Source organism: Lepus europaeus, chromosome 11 (assembly GCF_033115175.1).
Source record: "Lepus europaeus isolate LE1 chromosome 11, mLepTim1.pri, whole genome shotgun sequence".
NCBI lineage: Eukaryota > Metazoa > Chordata > Mammalia > Lagomorpha > Leporidae > Lepus > Lepus europaeus.
The window spans coordinates 28,487,055-28,509,221 of record NC_084837.1 but is presented as its reverse complement, the minus strand read 5'-3'; the positions used below and the strand labels follow the sequence as shown (position 1 = coordinate 28,509,221).

The 22,167-nt window shown below is 36.8% G+C and overlaps 1 protein-coding gene across 1 annotated transcript in view; it reads right to left on the bottom strand.

Moving 5' to 3' along the window:
• MDGA2 (MAM domain containing glycosylphosphatidylinositol anchor 2) overlaps positions 1-22,167 on the bottom strand; it is a 916,038-nt gene that overhangs the window by 283,183 nt on the left and 610,688 nt on the right. Inside the window, 1 exon segment of the mRNA XM_062206573.1 lies at positions 14,022-14,154. Coding sequence (XP_062062557.1) covers positions 14,022-14,154 — 133 coding nt within the window.

Here is a 22,167-nt window from a genome sequence, read left to right as displayed (position 1 = left end):
CATTTTAAAATTATGTCTCTAAAGGAGGCATAAAAATGGCAATAGCCATTTAAAAAAATTTTCAACATTAATTTGCTGTCAGGGAATTACAAATTAAAACCACAATGAAATATCACCTCACACCTGTCAAGATGACTGTTACAAAAGGGAAAAAAAAATTAAGTATTGGCAAGGATGTAAAGAAAAGGGAGACCCAACACACTATTGATGATTTGTAAATTGGTATGGCCACATAGGGAAATAAGTATGGAGTTTCTTATAAACTAAGAATGGGACTACATATGATTCAGCAATCCCACCACTGGGTAGATGCCCAAAGGAAATGAAATCAGTATCTGGAGAAGTATCTGTACTCCACGTTTACTGAAACACTGTTAATAATAGTCAAGATATAAACCAACCTCAGTGTCTATCAGTGGATGGACGGATAACAAAAATATGGTATGTATATACAATGGAAAACTATTTGGTCAGAAAAAGAATGAAATCCTGTCATTTGCAATAACATGGGCCAACCCAGGGAACATGATGTTAAAGGGAAATAACTTGACTCAGACAAGTTCCGCACAACCTCATTTACATCTGGAATCAAAAAAAGTTGATCTCATAAAAGTGGAAAGTAGAATGGTAGTTACCAGGGATGGGGATACAGGGTTGGCAAGAGGGAAGATATTGGTCTAAGAACACAAAGGCAGTTAGGTAGGAGGACTAGGTCAAGAGAGCTACAACATGGTGACGATGGCTAATAGCACATCCTCAAAATGCAAATATATTGTTCTTGCCACAAAATAATAACTATGTGAGATTAAACACATTTTAATTATCATTTCACCATGTATATATGCTTCAAATCATGCTGTGCATAGAAAATACTGTAAATAAAATTTCATGTTAAGCAAAAAATAAAAAGGGGTCAGTGCTGTGGTTTAGTAGATAAAACCACCACCTGCAGTGCCGGCATCCCATATGGGTGCTGGTTTGAGTCCCCCACCGCTCCACTTCCAATCCAGCTCTTTGTTATGGCCTTGGAAAGCACTGGAAGATGGCCCAAGTCCCTGGGTCCCTGTACCAATGTGGAAGACCCAGAAGAAGCTCCTAGATCCTGGCTTCAGATTGGCCTGGCTTCGACCATTGTGGCCATTTGGGGAGTGAACCAGTAGATGAAAGACCTCTCTCCCTCCCTCCCTCTTCCTCCCTCTCTGTAATTCTGCTTTTCAAATAAATAAATAAATCTTTAAACAAAATGAAAAATACTTAAAAAAATCATAGGCAGTAAAACAAAAACAATTGGGATTGTAGTCAATGAAAAAGCTTCTGTACAGCAGAGAACACAATCAACAGCGTGAAAAGGCAACCTATGGCACAGGGGAAGATATTTTAAACCATGCATCTAATTATAGATCAACCTCCATAAAACTGAGTAACAAGCCAAACAAAAAACAAATAACCTGACTGAAAAATGGGCTAAAGACTAGAAAGGACTTTCCTCTATAGAAGGCAATACAAATGGCTAGTAGGTATATTCAATCAAAAATGCTCAACATTAAAAAGCCAGTAAGTATTGGTGAGAACGCAGAGAGAGGGGAAAGACGTGCAAAGTGGTACAATTGCAAAGGAAAATAGCATGAAGTTGCCTCAAAATAATAAAACTAGAATTATCACATTACCTAGCAGTCCCACTTTGAGGACTGGATGTTTATAAAAAAAATAATAATAAAATAAATTGAAATCAGGATCTTTAAGAGATAGCTGGACTCTTATGTTCACTGCAGGACTATTCGTAATAGCCAAGAGGTGGAAACCACCCACACAGCTACCAACAAAGGAAAGGATGTAGAAAATGTGGTGTATTCATAACATGTAATTCTGCTCAGCTTTTACACCATAAGAGAATACTTCAATATGTGACAACATGGATGAACTCTGAGGACACAATGCTAAGCCAAGTGAGCCTGTCACAGACAAATATGTGATTCCATTTATGTGAGGTATTGCAAAGTGTCCATTCCAGAGAATCCCAGGTGAAATGGTGGCTGCCAAGGATGAGGAGAGAAGAGAATGAAATGTGGAGAGTTGAGTTTTCCTAGGCATAAAGTTTTAGCCAAGTGACAAGAGTAACCTCTCAAGGATCTGTTGTACAACTTTGTATTTATATTCAAAAACTAAGCATTATACAAGCAAAACTGTTCAGAGTGTAGATCCCATGTTAAGAGTTCTTACTATAGGGGCCGGCACTGTGGTGCAGTGGATTAATACCCTGGCCTGAAGTGCTGGCATCCCATATGGGTGCTGGTTCGAGGCCTGGCTGCTCCATATCTGATCCAGCTCTCTGCTGTGGCCTGGGAGGGCAATGGAGGATGGTCCAGGTCCTTGGGCCCCTACACACACGTGGGAGACCCGGAGGAAGCTCCCGGCTCCTGGCTTCAGATCAGCGCAGCTCTGGCCACTGTGGCTAGTTGGGGAGTGAACCATCAGATGGAGAACCTCTTTTTCTGCCTATCATCTCTCTGTGTGACTCTGACTTTCAAATAAATAAATAAAATCTAAAAAAAAGAGTTCTTACTATAATAAAATAAAAATATTTTAAAAAATGCATTTAAAAAATAAACATGCCAAACAGAACGAGGTAATTCCAGGTTGTGTGTGCAGTAGGAGCTAATTTACTAGACTGAACTACAAAGCCGCAGAATGTGGTTTAGACAGGCGAAAATGATAATTTTTCACTACACACCTTGTACTATGTGTGACGGCAGTATCGTATTGCATTACCATAAACACTAACTGTGGTTTAATACTGTTCCTACAGATCTAATTCCAACAGGAGTCAATTTCAGTCTACTTAACTAGCTCTATTTCTTATCTTGGTATTTCAGACATTCAGAAAACACTGAAACATATTTTTGCCACATTATAGGACAATGCTTCCATGTGATAAGGGAGGTGTTTGTTTTTTGAATAAAATAATCTTGTAATGTAACATACATAGAGGAACTAAGTTGCACAAAATGAAACATTACATAAGGAAAGATTTAAAAGCCAATCAAAGCTTTTTTCAACACTATTTTAAAATGAAAAACATTGAAACACCTCCTAATTTACTCCCACTCTACATGTAAGAAATGAAGGTACACAATATCCTGTATTTCATTTCTTAAAGCTACTGAACATCCAATTTTCAGATTCAAGCTCTCGATTTTTAAAGATAGATCTGGTAAAATCACATTTGCCCTTTTTGAATGATTGAGGAGCTACTGAGATACCTTTTGTGAACAACAACAAAAAATATCCTTTACTTTTAATAGAGAGGGGTTTTCTTTTTGCTTTTCAAATTCTTAATATTCAAATGTATTGATTTGTTTCTCCAACAATTTATAAATTAGATCCACATTACCTTGGATCTGCTTTTGTAAACCTGTACTGGGGCTGGTGCTCTGGCAGAGTAGGTTAATCTTCTGCCTGTGGTACCAGAATCCCACACAGGCACCAGTTCTAGTCCTGGCTCCTCCTCTTCTGATCCAGCTCTCTGCTATGGCTTGGGAAAGCAGTAAAAGTGTTTAGGCCCCTGCATCTGCATGAAAGACCCAGAAGAAGCTCCAGGCTCCTGGTTTGAGATCAGCAAAGCTCGATGGCCGTTGTGGCCATCTGGGGAGTGAACCAGCAGATGGAAGACCTCTCTCTCTGTATCTCCCTCTCTCTGTAACTCTACCTTTCAAGGAAATACATATTTAAAAAAAACCTGTAACTTATATTAAATATTTTGTTTAAACACATAATGTTGAACATGTCAAAATCTACATCTCACTAAGTTTTCAACTTCACTGATTATAGATACAGCTCAAAGTGTCCTAATTCTATATGGGTATAAGATTTTTTTTGATCAATGATGCCAAAAAAATCCTATAGGTCATTTCTTGATCTATTCCATTTTGTCAAATCCATGCAATAGGTACCATTAAAAGAATAAGAAAACAAAGTTACAATAAACAAATCCTTAAAACATAGTGTTTCTATCAAAAATCAATACTGGTGACTTTACTGCAGATTCACTGGACTGTATGTGATTGAAGAATGCAGTGAAGAAAGTTCTCAACTAGTAAAATCCAGGACCCAAAGCACAGCAGCTAAAATATAACCTGAACCAGATTATTAAACCATTGTACATGCCTATTTTCTACAGCAACAGAACAACAGCAAAAAAAATATAAGGTGCTTTTTAGAAAGACTGAAGAAACAGGAAATTGGGCAAACAGTTGAGATTATGATTCTTTGGAAATAGTTCTGCAATAACAAGCAATAATTACATGTTGCCCTGGACTTACAGTCAAAGGTTGATGGTTATTCACGTCTGATCTTTTGTCTGCCCATTATTTCCCAGCCTACCAACCCTCCTGTGTCCTTCCACTTCCTGTAGCAATGCAATGGATACACCACCCCCCAAATATGGACTACCACATGCAGTCTCTTTTTCAAACCTAATTAAAAATGCTGACCCAATATAGATCTTTGATTTATGCCTGGTTATGGTAGACATTTTTTCTGCAGTATTTATAGTAATCTAAAAACTACATTTATCTATACTACCCAGCTCATTATTTTCTCATTAAGATTTAACAAAACATTCATATGTGCATTTTATCATATCAGAGTACCAACTCAAAGGAAAGCTGTTTGTATTTTATCAATTCTTTAACTTAAAAAATGTATTCTATAAGTGCTCTTGGGTGAGATATGGAAAAATTTCTATTCTCCTAATAAGAATTTTAAAAAATCATATTTATCCAGATCTGATCAGAACATTTGATTTTAAGAAACAGTAAGGCTTATATTTCTTCATTATTAAAATAATATATTACAAAAAGGCTTTATAAAATCTATCAGAACTAATGTGGTAAATATACTCCAAAATTGAGAGTAAAATAATTTGCATTTAATGAATACATATTTTTACTTAATTTTCTAACTATTGGCAAAAAAATTGGAATTTAGTTGTAATTTATTATCTTTGCTGAAAATGTCAGATTAGTAGGTTCTATCATTGATCCTTTCACTAAATAAAAGATAAGATATATATGTATGTATTTATGTGTGTGTGTGTATATAATCAATCAATGGGCTAGATGAGACTCTCAAAAGCCTCATTGCTCTCTTCTCAAAGGATAGTTTTATTATATCAACCACCACCACCATGACTAAGAATCTATGATATATCAGGTACTTTAAATATATAATATCATCTCATCTTCATAATATCTATAAGGAGGAAAATTCTGGGAGGAAATTTCTGCTCCAAGTGCCTTAGAGTTTGATGGAGGAGAGGGGCCATGAATGCATCTTCTTTGTGAGGATGAAGACTCTATGAAAGTGACTTTTAGTATAAGAAACAATGAGAGCACACACATTCCCTAAAATAGATTGAGAGATTATTTGTTGACAATTTTTCTTCTTGAACAATAACATACACCCAGATGTAAAAGGACAATAGCATAACTGGGTATCATCTTCGAATTCTGGAAGCCTAGACCTTGAGGCTCAAGGACAGCTGTGTTATCTTGCCAACCACAAGTGAAATCTCACAGAGGGTGTCCTCTTCCTATCAATCTGTAAATCTATCCTAGCCCAGAGCACATTACCAACATGATTTAGTAGAACATCAAGTTCAAAGAGATTCAGGAATTGATTATATCACTTTAGAATGGTTTGATGAAGCATGGATTTAGACTGGATGATTTCCCAGGATACAGGACTTTCACTGAGTTCAAGGCAAACTGGGATGCCTGCTCATCCTAAAGATGAAACTTTGATGTAAATCATCCTAGAATTGTTGGTAAATAAGTAATGCAGGTAGCTACATGCACTCATGGAAATGGTTTCATTGTCAGAATCAGTAATCTATAAAATCAAATTTGTCGCTGAATGATCATGTTATGGGTGGCAGGCTCAAAAACCATGAAGAAATTATTAAGAAAAACACTACAGCAACCAAATTATTTATTACCTACCATAACAAATCTCAACAATTTCACTACAACAGTAAAAGCTAGAAAATAGGCAAGACATGGACTATAATTTATGATTCAGAGTGGTACACAAATTAAACATTAGTAGTTCATAGTAGCATAAATAGTTTTACCTTATTTTAGTATATTTTTACTCTACCACCTGAATCATGTAGAACACGTTTTGATTTTCTGTAATATTCTCCTGTGAATATAGTTTAAAATATTTAATTGTAAATATAACCTAGAAAAATCAAATCAATAAATATTCTTAGCATTCATTAAAACAAAGACTATTTGATATGGTTCAAAGCATTTGTGCTAAGTTGTGAGACAGCAGTTCAACATTTTGCATCCTTTTAATTAAGTAAAATAATTTGATTTTTATTTGACTTTTTTTTCAACTCCAGCTTCTTCGTAACCATTGTATCTAAGTTATGGTATCTTCTGTGAGAATTACTGGTAGGTGGGTCATATTTTAGGTGAGAATTCAGTCTCAAACTATACTTGAATACAAAGAACCTACAAAATTCATTGCTAGGGCAACAAAACTCATGGGTATAAAGAGATCCCAGAAACATGCAAACTTCCTGTTACCATGTTAATAGGATTTTGAAAAATCTGGGTCATCTTGTTTCTTTGGAAACTGTCTCAGGAATATCGAAGTTGAAACCCCATAATGACCATATTTTCCGAAATTTGCTGTCTAGCCATTAGTCGTACTTTCACATTTCAGAAGTTATGTGAGAAAAAGCTACATATAAGTGTGATGACTTTATGAAATAACAAAACAGTGAGATGAAGAGAATACATTCAATATCAATAATGTTGCAAGTCTCTTCTATTTTCCTGACAAATAATTGATTTCACCAAACAATACTATGCATTTATGTGAAACATTTATGCTGAGAATAAGTTAAGTGCAAATATACCCTAAAATACACATTCTTTTCTATAGCTTTTTCGGGGAAGTATTAATAACTAATGTATACATTGACAAAAAAAGTCCATAAATGATTGTGAATGCATTTTAAGATGTAATCTGTGGTTGAAGCTGTATATTATACTCGAGCAAAAATTTGGAAGGTTTTGTCATTCATTACTGATGCCAGTTTTACCTTTTCTTTCCATTATTTACACTGACAACCCAATCAGACATTCTGTTCACAGGGTGGTTTCCTAAATTTTACATAGACTTCACTGTCTATAAAACCAAATAATGGGACACGCCGCAGCTCATTAGGCTAATCCTCCGCCTGTGGCACTGACACAACAGGTTCTAGTCCCAATCAGGGCACCGGATTCTGTCCCGGTTGCTCCTCTTCCAGGCCAGCTCTCTGCTGTGGCCCGGGAGTGCAGTGGAGGATGGTCCAAGTGCTTGGGCCCTGCACCCCATGGGAGACCAGGAGAAGCATCTGGCTCCTGGCTTCGGATCAGCACAGTGCGCCAGACGCAGCGCGCCAGACGCAGCAGCCATTGGAGGGTGAACCAACAGCAAAAAGGAAGACCTTTCTCTCTCTCTCTCTCTCTCACTATCCACTCTGCCTGTCAAAAAAATAAATAAATAAAATTAAAAAAAAATAATGTGGGTATTTTTGTTATCCTCACTTTAAAGAAAGTGGAAAACAAGTTAAATTACACTAACAACACCAATGTTGTAAAACCAAAATTTGGATGTTAAACTTCTTATTTTAAATTCTAAGCAAAAGAGATCAAAAGAGACAGGATATCTTGTTTTCTAGCTAAAATATATCATCATTATTCTAATAACATTTGTTGCTTTCCACTTGTGTCTGTAGAAGTACTGTTGTTCAGATAACTTGAGTTATCTATGACCAAAAAATAAATAAATCAAATAAAATCAGAAGGGCAGACATTTGGCATACAGATGCACATACCACTTGGGACATATGAGTCCCTAAATAGAGCGCCACAGTTTGAGTCCCACCTCTGCTCCTGATTCTGGCTTTCTATTAATGTATACCCCAGGAGGCAGCAAGTGATGGCTCAAGTAACTGGGGCTCTGTCAACCATTGGAGAGACCTGGTTTGAATCCCCAGGCTCTGTCTTGGCTTGGCTCAAGACTGGCTGTTGCACATATTTGAAGAGTGAACCAGAAGATGGGAGATTAGTCTGTCTGTCTCTGCCTTTTAAATAAATGATATTTTTCCAAAAATTTAGGAAAGCATTTGTATGTCCAATATTTTAGCATACAACAAAGTGAAAAGTCAACAATTTTTAGATTATTTTATGTACTAACTTTGCCACCAGAAAAAAATGTACACAAGTTTATCCACATATCATTTGTGACCCTATTTTGAATATGACTTTCATAATTAACAGTATTAATTACGACATGAAGCTTGTCACTCACTAAAGTGTCATCTTTCCTTCTTCCTTTAGAGCCGCTTTCTTCCTTCTTCCCCTAAGCTAAGATTATATGGTCATAAAGATTATCAATAGTTTTCTCTCTTTATGTTGACTTTCTATTGAAAAACGGTCTTCTAAACATGCCCAAATAACTTTCTTGTTTTAACCCATAAATTCATATTTGACATTTTAAAGGAAAAGCAAGCCTAAATGCAGACTACTTCAAGCAATTTGGGAGAGTTATGGACTGACTTGTACCCTCTCCCTACAGTCATATGCTGAATCCTAACCTGAGCTGTGACTGTGTCAGGGAAGAGGCCTTTCAGGAATGCAAGTAAGGTTAAATGGGGTTATAAGGATGGGACTCTGAGTTCCATATAATGTAGAGTGTGACAAGACTGCTGTCCTTACAAGAACAGAACGGGACACTGAAGCTCTGCCTCTTTCCCTCCATGCCTACACACAAAAAAAGTCATTTGAGGGAAGAGCAGCAAGTAGACAAATGCAAGTCAGGAAGGGAGGAGTCACGGGGAACAACCTACATGTGCTTTGTTCTTGCTCTTGTAGCCTCTACAACTACAACAACATGACTTTCTATTACCTAATCCACTCAGTCTATGGTAGACCAACATAAAACAGTATCATATTAGCATTACATATTTCTCACCAACCTACATGATCTTTCTTCAAAACTAAGATTACTGGTAAAATAACACAGGTAGTTTCTAATAAATGATGTTGCTGATTACATAGATGTTATGGAGGTCATCTAAAAGAAACTAAACACTCTATATGGTTAAGGAAAATGTCTGAAATCTGTATTATGTGCAGGTGACAGAAAAATTACTTCTTTTGCACTTAACCTGAGTATCCATGTCAAAGAGAAAATTTTATCAAGAGAAAATTTTTAATATGTTTGTTTCATACCCAAAGCTATCAAATTACTATAATTGAGATATTATTTTATGTCTTATAAAACTTAGTTAAAAGAACTACCACAAATAGATCACAGCATGCAGAGTTTTATGTTGAAGTTCCCAGCAATTGTGGGGCCCTTCTATTGCAACTAATCTATGAGTTCTGGAAAAGAGTAAGAACAGATAAGAGTTATCCAACCTGAGATGGTCCTTAACTTGTAAATTTTCCCATGAAAGTTTATTGTAACAAACTGAAGAAATAAAAGAAGGAGTGAGATGAAAAAGAAGAAATAGAAAGACAACAGAGGAATGAGGAGGAATAATAGGTCAGAGGCTTTCCCCAATTCTGTAATCAGTAACACTTTTGTGATGACTTGGTTCTTTTATGCAACGAACATTTAATGAAGACATCCTAATCAGACACTAAGGTTGAGTAGACTAAATCAAGAGACTTTAATAAGTAAAATGAGCCCCATCTATCCCATTTCTTTATGGAATTTATCATAAATACCCAAGCAAGTAATAATTTATGTTTTCTGTTCTAACATAGGTAACTTACTTATTCTTATTTGCTTTTGAAATCTTAAGACACAAACATGCTTGAAATAAATTAAAATGTATGAAATTTGCTATCATAATTCTTATGTGCCCTCCTGTTATGAATACACACAAACTGAGAAATTTAAGATAATTTATACTTAGTTAACATAATTTATTAACATTCCAAATCTACCAATCTTATTAGGCCTTATTTTAATAAACTATGAGTAAAACAGCTACTTTAAGAATTCACCAACCGTTTTCTTTTAAATGGGAGCAGGAAAACAATGAAAACTGCTTGTGTACCCCACTACAGCACAATGTCAATTGATCAGTGTGCAAGACAAGAAAGCATAGCACTTCATACTGCATAACACTCTATGAACTTTCACTGGAAGGCTTAGGACAGCTGGATTGAGAATTATACATAATGACACAGGAGACAATTTCATAGTATGCCCGGCAATCAACAGGGGCCAACAGATTATTGGTTGCTTTCTCTGGCTTGTATACAATTAGAGTTCTACTATAATGACAATTCACAGTAGGAAAGTTACGAAATACATTGTTGGTAAATCAATAGATGACATTGACTTTATAAATGATATCTAGACATGGGTTTTCCAAGCAATTCTAAAAAATTGATTTCTATGAACAAGTCATTATTCACATAATGGAATAGATGGATGCAAAATAACATAACAAAGACTATATTTTATTATTATTATCCACATTAATTATTTAAACCTGTTTAAGATGCAGACATCGTCATGCAATCCCTGAAAAAGTTTAATTCAACAGATAGAGAATAGGCCCTAGAGAGTATAATCTGTGGTGCAGTGGTTCCCCTACAAAGATTTTGAGGGAGTGAGCATTGTGGTACAATGGGTTAAGTACTTCCTGGGACTCTGCATCCCATACATGAGTGCTGGTTCCAGTCTAGGCTCCTCCACTTACTATCCAGCTTCCTGCTAAGGCATCCCGAGAGGCAGCAGATGATGGCTCAAGAGCTTTGGGACCTGCCACCTACGTGGGAGACACTTATGGAGTTTACCTATTGTGCGGCATTTGTGGACTGAATCAGGGGATGAGAAATCTCTTTCTTTCCCTCTCTCCCTCACCCCCTTCCCCTTCTCGCAGTCCCTTTACCCCTCCCCTTTCTCATTCTCCCTGCCTTTTAGGTAGATGAAAAATAAGCATTTCTTAAAACAAATAAAAAAAAAATTGAGAAAATCTTACCCATGGCAGACATTGCCTCCATCTGAACATGCTATGTCATTTGGACACTATGTAAATCAAGTCTATAGACTGCAATTAAAAAGTTATTTGTAGAGAAATTGCAACAAAATTTTGTTTCTGCTGAAAGTATATTTAATATTCAATTATTTGACTCTATTAGAAAAATAATTTCTAAAATCAGTACTTTTTCTTAATTCATGATTTTACAGAGGAGGAGATGTACTAAACATACGACACAGTGGCAATATAATGTTCTCCCGTACAATAAGGGACATATTTCCTTCCATGTTTTGCAAGCTAAGAGTTAGAAATATGGGAATTTTACCTATGTTACTGAGAGAGTCATAACAGAGAGACTCCTATGGCGCCCCTGCCTCTCACTGGGGTGGTGGCAATGGTAATTTATGTTTCTCTGGAAGAACAATGAGCCAGCTTGCATGCTCTCAGCTGGCAATGTAAGACCTGTTTGCATAAAGATTCTCCAAGCTTAATTTACTCCCAGTGTACGTGGAGAGCAACGATTTCAGCTGTTTGGAATGCACAAACCCTTACAACTATGAGCATTACCAGAATGGGAAAAGAGCAGAAGCAACCCTGGTTAGAATTTGTAAAGTATAAGACAGACACACGACCTGCCTGATGAGTGACTGCTGAGTCAAAAAGGTAGTAACTTATGTTTTTATACCAAATTATTCACTGTAACTCTAATACACATTTTGTATCAAACCTCAATCTAAAATTGTTATGAGGTAGTTTATAAAGGGAAAAAATAGCAGTTTTCATTGGTCTGTTGGACTGGAGTACACACTACCCTGAAAAACGAAGCCTGGGCAGAAGTATAAAAGCTTAAACATAACCTCTACAGGCTCGTGCCCTCCGTGTGACAGGTAGTCAGGAATTTGTTTTCTGAACTGCCAACTGTTAAAAATCACCTCCAAAAGGAAATGATCCATTTGCTTTAAAAAGATTTCAGGAATTCTATCACCTTCTGTGGTCATCTCCTTGCAGCTTTCAGGTAAGAACTACTTACGTAGTCCTAACAGAACACCCTGGCTGAGTTTCACATCCATTTGCTCCAGTTCTATGACAATGGTGAACAGCTGGTCAATGTTCTATTTAAAATAACTCTTCAGACATAGAATCAATTTATCCCCACCACTTACGAGCTGTGAGGCCCTGGGAAAGAATAAAACTGTACACTTCTAGAGCACAGCAACATTAAAGATAATTTTATTGCATTTCAGTCTTCAAATAATTTTCACGTGTTGGCTTAGTTCACTCTCAAAACAATACAATGAGGATACTTTAATCTGCACAGGCTACTTAGTTATATCAGATTAAAGAAAAAGCTATGATTTATTTTAAAATACCTGTTTATGTCCCAGTAGTTATAACCTGCTGTAATAAATATGAAACATTTTAAAAACTAATAAAGCACTACTCAAGTGCAATGTTGTAATACAGCTAGTAATAAATCCAGTGTTTTATTCTTCCTTAATCTATTGCCAGTCTTTACTGAGACCACAGGACCTATATCTATTTTATTTTTAATTTTTCTCTTTGGAGCATGTATATCTTTAAAATATATCAGAGAAACTAAGATAAACAAAATTAGTTATAAGAACTCACAACACAGTTCATGCTAACAAGAACAGAATTACTGTCAGTTCTAAATCATTTCTAATTTTATTTCCTTATATCTTACTCCTTCTTGTTAAGCGACATGAGGTTATTAACCTTTTTTAAGTATTAGGTACACTAAGATTTTGTATTTCTATTTTTCTGCCACATAATTTCTATAAAGCATTTCTCATTCTATTTGATATAATCTCTTTTCTCAGTCATACTGTTCTGGTACTTTCCTCTAATGACTTCTATCTTACACTTAACAGAGCATTCTCTGGGTTAGCTAATATCCTATACCTATCACTGATTTTCCATAAGAAGAGTCCAACAAATTTCTGATGAATAAAAGAATGAGCATTTCAAAATTTTAGCAACTGAATACATTTTTCCATATCAATGCATGTGCACATATTTTTTCCCCCAATACAGTCTGTTAACCAAATGGGCTCATTGGAGCTGCTGACCCGTTCTTTGCTGGAAGAACTAAAAAAGTGTATTCTACAACCATTATACATATCAAATTATTAATTCTTTCCTACAACTTCTGTGTTCATGAAGAAATGAAAAAAAGAAGGACAGTTACTTGCTTAACTAGATTGGGGCGCTACAAGAAGACAGAAGCAGGGACAATGAAGACTGAGATACAAAAAAGTCTACACATTTATAAGCTTTTGTTAAATGGAAAAGGATTTCTAAAGTCCTTTAGTTTAATGCAGTTATTTGAAGATAAATATATAATTCACATTGAAAATTGGAGTTTCCCCAAATTAGTTCAAATATTACTTTAATAAGGTGAATCTTTGTAGAAGATCATACAACAGACAGTTCATTCATGTGCTCCCCATGCTCTTTGTGTAGCAACTCTAATCTGCTAAGTGATTCTGATGTCTATATTATGAAGTATAGGTCAACAAGTTGTAGATTTGCTAATATTTTGAGATTTTCTACAAAAATATTGCCCCAAACACATCTACCTGAAATTACCAATTATTTTTCTTGACTTGAAACAGAGTAACAGAAAGATTTTTGAGTTTTTATTTGAAAAGTCTAATATTTTTCAAAAATATCTGAGTAGAATGCATAGTATTTAAAGAACTATAATTTTATATGCTATATAAAAAATGCATGACATAGAATACATGCTATGAAATTTTACTGTGTCCATTTACAGAAAACTTTTCAGTTATCCCAGAATTTCCTGAAAAAAAAAAAAAAAAAGATTCTTGTTCCTATCAATGCTATAGAAATCATTTGGCCTATAAGAATATTAAAGAGCCTTTTCAAACATTATCTGTAGATAACAGACATGTACTCCATGGAGACAGTTCCATACCTGTTTTATTGGAAAGTCTAAATGATACCATCTTATCAGGAATATTACACACATTCCTCACTGAAGCAATGCAGCTATAATTGGCATAGTCCTGAGGTCGAAGATTCTTTAGCTTTAAGATCTTTGTTTCACCCTGAAAATATAAAGAAGGTCATTAGAAAAAGCCAATGGTAAGCAGAATAAATGAATGAAACACAACATTATATTCTATCAAGTCATTATTATAATGTGGCCAACTGTCTTATTTTTATGAAAAAAACTCTGACGTTAAAAAGAACTCTGCATTTAAAAAAATAATAATTTAATATACGCAGATAAAATCCAATAGTCTACAAAGAAAAATAATAATGTTTTCTTTGCAAGCTAGCTTGTAAGAGGAACAAATCTATTTCTGGTGATAGTTATGCAAATTATATCCAATGATTAGGACAGTGTACTTAATAACGGAGTTTATTCAACAAAAACTACAATCTATACAGTTTTCAACATGAAATTTTATGAAAGAAAAAGATTCTGAGGAAGAACCAATAAACAAAGCCCTGTTACTAGAACAAAATTAATAAAACATGTCTAATACAGATAATTAAATGTTTATACATAAATATGAAACAATGACAAGTAACACATCTAAAATGCAATGAAATAAATATTTATAAGTACTTCTATACTATGAATGTTCTTGCTGTTTTATATTCAGGAGTTGGAGAGTTAGGTTTTCCAGGGAAATCTGCTAAACCACAGAGAGACCCAAGTCATGCAAGCAGTCAGAAGTATCTTACAAACCCGTAATGGACCCAAAAAAACATAAAAGTTGCTCAAAGGGTAAAAATAATCAGTAATGGAAACAATTAAAAAAAAAAAAACTCCTGCTCCTTGCCCTATTAAAATTAAGCCCTTGCGATTTCTTTGCCTTCTAAATTCATTAATTTATCTCAAAATCATCCCTCCTATAACTAACTTACTTATGGTGATGGCAAAACAATGTCCACAGACTTAAGATTTGGGGTAGCAATTTTTAAAATGTTATTATTTTTTAAGGGAATGTGTTCCTTTCATTTTAATGGGGTAAAGTAACTAAAGTCCTAAACGTTACAATACTTTCACAAGCTATTAAGAAGGATTGGAGGGCCTGTGCCATGGCACAGTAGGTTAATCCTCCGCCTGCAGCGCCGGCATCCCATATGCGTGCTGGTTCTAGTCCCTGCTGCTCCTCTTCCAATCCAGCTCTCTGCTGTGGCCTTGGAAGGCAGTGGAAGATGGCCCAAGTCCTTGGGCCCCAGCACCCGCATGGGAGACTGGGAAGAAGCATCTGTCTCCTGGTTTCAGATCCGCGCAGTTCTGGCCGTTGCAGCCATTTGGAGAGTGAACCAGTGGACGGAAGACCTTTCTCTCTGTCTCTCCTTCTGTCTATAACTCTTCCTCTCAAATAAATAAAAATTTTAAAAAAATTAAAAAAAAGAAAGAGAAGGATTGCAATACTTAGTGACTTAACATTTAAAGACATCATGTGCATTGCAAAAAAAAAAATTGTCCAGACATTGGCACAATTTCCCACATGTGTCCAATAAACCTCTACTTCAGTGTGCATGGGCATTGTGGACAGACTTCTTTGATTCACTGTCAAAATGCAGTCTTCAAACAGGTCCACCTTTAAAATTTTCTTAAGTAAATTAAGCAAAAACTCATTATTTTTAATTTTCTTTAGGAAACGTGTCCATTTTTCTATACAGATATAAACCCATCCCACACAAATATATTCAGAAGTCTCTGTGTGTTTCTAGGACTTATATTTAAAATACTTCCCTTGTGTTAGAGAATTCTCATACCCTATAATAGTGATAGTTACTCAGAAACATTTTTTTAAAATTTACTCAGAAACTTTCTGAATGAGGTGGCAATTTTCAACCCCTCCTATCTCTGAGACACTTAGAGTTTAGATTATTCTGCTTTTCTTCCTTTCATTACCACTGAACTACGGTATTCCCAGAAGCTGTGTTTGTTCCACACTTAAACAAATTTTATAAAATTTCCATAAGTGTTGTTCCCCTCGTTGATCAATTTATATGACAAACCTTATTGTCATGCCTCACTTCCAAATCTGCATCTATATTTTAGAATTCTACCATGAATTTCAGATTCATATACCAAATTTTTGCTTCAACGTGTCCATTTTATCATTTCACAAACAGCTAAACAGGACTTTAAATCTATTCCTCTAAAAATCAGTTGCCTCTCTAATCCATCCTCTAAACTTACCTCTCTAATCTATGAGGAATCTTAGACTCAGTTATAACTTTATATTTACATGTTTAGTGTCTCAACTAGGTTGTTTTAATGATTACATATATACCATCTCAACTATTCTTTCTCTCTTTATTTTTGGATTCTAATGCCCTTAATCCTACATTCAGATGAAAAACTCCTGATTGTATTTACAGTTTAAGGATTGGAGGAGACAAAATGATCCATATTTCAACTAGGAATATTTTCAGCTTTACTGAAGTATGAGTGACAAATACAATCATATATATTAAGGAATCTAACATGATGCTTTTTTTTTTGGACAGAGTTAGACAGTGAGAGAGAGACAGATAGAGAGACAGAGACAAAGGTCTTCCTTTTCTGTTGGTTCACCCCCCAAATGGCTGCTACCACCAGCGCGCTGCGCCGATCCGAAGCCAGAAGCCAGGTGCTTCCTCCTGGTCTCCCATGCGGGTGCAGGGCCCAAGCACCTGGGCCATCCTCCACTACCTTCCTGGGCTACAGCAGAGAGCTAGACTGGAAGAGGAGCAACCGGAACAGAATCCAGTGCCCCAACCGGGACTAGAACCCAGTGTGCCGGCGCCATAGGCGGAGGATTAGCCAAGTGAGCCATGGAGCCGGCCATCCAACATGATGTTTTGATATGCTTATACATTGCAAAGTAATCCTCACAATAAACTAATTAACATATATCCATCCCCACAGTTATCACTTTCCACACTTCTTAAAAATATTAAATCTGATTATATCATCTCTTCACTAAATCACATGAATGCTTTGCAATTTTTTTTTCTTTTAAAGATTGATTGATTTGAAAAATAAATTTATTTGAAGAGTTACAGACAGAGAAGTTGAGATAGAAGGCGAGGTCTTCCATCCACTGATTCACTCCCCAAATGGCCACAAGGTTGGAGCTGGGCTGACACAAAGCCAGGATCCAGGAGCTTCTTCAGGATATCCCATGTGTGTGCAGGAGCCTAAGCATTTGGTCCATCAGCTGCTGCTTTCCCAGGCCATTAGCAGGGAGCTGGATTGGAAGTGGAGCAGCTGGGACTTGAACCAGTGCCCATATAGGATGTCAGTGCCATACGTGGAGGTTTAACCTACTATGCCACAGCACCAGGCCTGATATTGTTCTTACAAAGAAAACACAGTACTAGGAATGTGGCTGACAGTGCTATACGATGCACATTCCTCTTGCTTCTCTGCTCTTACCTCATTCTCTTAGAGCCCAGGACATGGCCAGCTTCGTCCTTTCATAGACCCTTAGCACATATACCTTTCTCTTCCTGTCTATCAACTCCATCTCATTCTTGGATGCCAACATGCCTCACTTTCATGTAAAGTCTTCTTACTTTCTGAAATAGGAGTGATCCCTTTTTATGAGATGCCCTTCTGTCTCTTTCTAACAGTTGCATTTTTACACTTACTTGGGTAATGGATTTATTTCTGCCAGGCTCCTTCCCCTTGCCATTGAGAACCTGGAAGGAAGGAATTTTATCTGCCTTGCCCCCAGCGCTATATTCTGGTAATAGCCAAGCACTTGTACAGAGGAGCCATTCTTAAAATCAATACTTTCATAATTCAAAGTACTGTGCCTACATCAGCCATGGTTTTGCTTTATATAGATTATTTCCCCCAAATTTACTACCCCAGAGGGTACCTGCTATGAACTCAATAAGCAAATGAAATATAATTATAGATTAAGTGTGTAAAAGAGAATGTATTTACTATATTACAGGTAATCAATAGATATTTATATATTCCTCCAGTAACAATTTGCTTTGTTTACCCTTTTAATTTTAGGAGGAAATATGCCCAGACAGAATATTAAATCAAAGCTTGAATCGTAACAAAGGAAATAGTGAAAATCAACAGAAATATAAATGATAGGTAGATATATAGATATATATATATACAAGCACATATATAATGCAATACAAGAGTATCATAAAATTACATAAATTACAGCAAAAAAATCCATCTGTAACTTTTCTCGAAAGTTTATTATGCCAATAATCTAAAAGCAATCACATTGTTATAACTATTCCTAAGTATTTACAAAGATGAATGAACAGTGTCATTAAGATGCAAAAAGACAAATGTTTTCCCTGATTTGTAGAAACTCAGAGTACAAAAAGATGTAATGTATATGAGCAAAATTGAAATTTTATTTGATTATTTTTTATAGCCCTGTGTTTACTGTTGATCAACAATGTTTTTTATTTTTTTTCTATTTGTTGAATTCTAGTGGAGGATTAAGCTTATGGTTATAAAATAAACTGAAAGTACATCATTGTAAAAATTTAAAAAAAGAGCAAACTGTCAAAAGAGAGAGAGAGAGAGATGTACATTTAGAGGCTGGCACGGTGGTGTATCAGGTTAAGCCCTCCTGCATGCAGGCATCCCATACAGGTGCCAGTTTGTGTCTCGGCTGCTCCATTTCTAAACCAGCACCCTGATCAGGGCCTGGGAAGAGCAGCAGCAGATGGCCTGTTTTGTTCCCTGCACCCACATGGGAAACCTGCATAAAGTCAATGGTTCCTGGCATCGACCTGGCCCAGTACTGGCCACTGTGGCCACTTGGGGAGTAAACCAACAGTTGGAAGATCAATCTCTCTTTACTCCTTCTGTCTCTGTAACTCTTTAAATATAAATAAATAAATATAAAATAAAAAAAAAAACAGAATGTGTATTTAATGATGAAGTCTCTTTGACAACAAATTAATTATAGTCAGTGATTATTTTTTCTGTTTTCAAGGGTCAATTGTTCTTTAATTTACATTTTCTTGATATTACTTTTCTTTCTTTTTTTTTTTTTTTTTTTGGCAGGCAGAGTGGATAGTGAGAGAGAGAGAGAGAGAGAGAGAGAGAGAGAAAGGTCTTCCTTTTTGCCGTTGGTTCACCCTCCAATGGCTGCTGTGGCCGGCGCACCGTGCTGATCCGAAGCCAGGAGCCAGGTGCTTCTCCTGGTCTCCCATGCGGGTGCAGGGCCCACGCACTTGGGCCATCCTCCACTGCCTTCCCGGGCCATAGTAGAGAGCTGGCCTGGAAGAGGGGCAACCGGGATAGAATCCGGCGCCCCAACTGGGACTAGAACCCGGTGTGCTGGTGCCGCAAGGCGGAGGATTAGCCTGTTGAGCCACAGCGCCGGCCTTGATATTACTTTTCAATACTAACACTGGAACTGTATCTGCAAACATCCGAAATGACACTCTTTGGTTAAAATCCCTTTCTTTTTTATGCATCCATGCCTCTCTGCTTATTTCTTAACATTACTTTTGCTACCTTGACAGCCCCTCATGTGTAGGTGGTTATAGGTAGAATAATTTAGCCATTTCTTGGTTGTTTTCCAGTTCATTTTATATCCACTACACAAATTTGAGTCTACAATCTTCTTCTGATACACTCCTAGTGAATCTAACCCATTAGCATAGTTTCAGTTAGCATGCATACACAGCTGGCAAAACTCTGAGCAAATAAAAAAACAAGTTACTTGCAAAAGTAACCAATAGCGTTGTAATTAATAAATTCTAGCTCCTACTGCCTTTTTCTTTCTTCCTGATTGCACTGTTTGCTTGTGATTAGCTTTTGGCCTCCTCCCCCCCTTTTTAACATTCTTGATCTCCTAAAATAATCTATCCAGGTTTTCTAATTCCTTTTGGCAATTCTTCTGTTTGTTGTTTATTCTTAAATTGACTTCTTTTTTTTTTTTTCTACTTTATTCATCCTCTATCCCCAAGGCGGAGAAAAAAAAACACATACAGTACCACACTTCCTACTTTGCAAAGGAAGAAAATATTGGATTTTTTTCTTCTGTTTCTATATATAGACAGACAGACAGACAGGTATAGATGTTTTGGTCTCTTTCTGGATTTGCCACTGAGCACGTGGGGCTCTCCCACATTTCTGTCTCCACCTCTGACCTCCACTTTCATTTCATGTCCTCTGAAAACTGATAGACTCTTGCAGAGCCAGAACAGACTGCGTGATAACAACTCAGCGGGTTCCGCGTTTCACTCCATTTATTGATCCTGCCGCCTCCCATGGGTTTTCTAATGATAGCCACCAGCACGCTCCCAAGCCCAGATTCAGAACGTTTGGTATCATCTGTGTCCTCTCCACCGAGTCTCATGCCCCTAAACGCATCGACGGCATTGCCGTGGACTCATTTTGTCATTTTCCTTTCACAGAGTCTTTTCCTATCCTTGAGGTAGGATGCTTGCTTTAGAATCTGACCAACCACTGGCTTAACAAATATTACTTGAGTACTTATTCTGGTGAAGGTAACGTGCGGCTTAATGCTAGGAACTGCAGCTCTTTTAGCGTAATCCCTCAGCATGCTGCTACTAGACAAGGTTTTATCATGCCATTGGAATGCTGGAAAATCACAAATAACTCTCCTTTAATGAAAGGTCATTTCTAAACCCTCAGGTTGTCATTTGAGAACCTATGTAGTCCAGAGAAACTACTTTGTCCTTATTCCACAAATAAACTCTCCATTTTTCATCCACTTATTTATGTCAGTATTTCGAGGTGTTTCTTTATGACTTCCAACATTTTGCCATTAAAAAAGAAACCACTGCCCAGTTCCTGTTCTGAATAATTTTCTGTTGCTATCTGAATTGCTTTAAAAAATGTATCCTGTGATGCCCTTTCAGACACCATCAACTATCAGTAAGTTCTTTCCTTTAGAGTACTTATTGCATCTGTATACCATAGCGTCTCTTCAGGACTCACTGTTCAGGTTTGGTTACCAGGAATCATGAGGTGTGCTGACTCATATTCCTTAAGCAAACTGTAAGGCCACTAGGGGGAAAGGAATCCTGCATCTCTATTAACATATGGGGAAGTTCTCAAAGTCACTGCTTCATAAATATGTATCTTAATGGTGATATGGATGAACCAGGCAGGAAGTTAGGTAGGGATAAATGAAGCAGGAATTTTTTTCTTCATAATTTCTGTGTAGCCCTGCATTGCATCTTTACTCTTTTACCTGGAAATCCAGTATGCCCAGTTTCCATGAGGCAGGGATGTCTCATCTGGAACCAGGAAGGATGGCCATGTGGAAGTTGAGCTCCGGCCAGAGGCACCACGAAACTCCCAGAAAGCCTCACTCATGTTAAACCCTGTCCTCTTTGTATATTTAACTAGGACACCACCTCCTATCTTATAAAAGGGACTATTACCTGGGAGCATCCCTTGTTCTGAGCATGGCTTCTGGACCGTGCGAATCCACCTTCCTCTGGCCTCCTCCCACTCTCTCTCACTATAGGTAACTGTCCCAGGAATCTTGCCATGTGGGGTGGCCCACATTTACACATAAAAGTATATTCACTCTTTCTCTCTTGAATAAATCCTTTTCTTAAAAAAAATCATTCATTTGAAAGGCAGAGATACAGAGAGAGAAGGTGAGACAGAGAGAGATCTTCCAACGGCTGGTTTACTTTCTAGTTGGCTGAAAAGAGCAGGACTGTGGGCCAAGATCCAGGAGCCAAAACATTTGGGCCATCTTCTGCTGCTTTTTGTTATGGGAAAACAGTGGCAGAGCTCAGTTCTTTGTCTCACATGGAAGAAAAATTTCCAGACAGGCAGAGAGATTTAAAAAAGCAAGATTTATTAGAGTCAAAGACCTCCAGCCAAAGTGGCATAGGGGTAGGCTTTCAAGAGAGGAAAAATCCCAAAGGGGCTGGTGGGAGAAGGCTTTTTAAGTACAATTTTGGGAAAGAAACTCAATAAGGTGGAGCAAACCCAAGAAAAGACTTTATTTACAATCTTTTATCCTGTCAGGCTTACTCATGGGTGGGATAAGTAATTTGTTTTCAGGATAAACTGTGGGCTCAGGAGGATGGAATCCCCACTCCCTTGCTATTCTCATGACAAA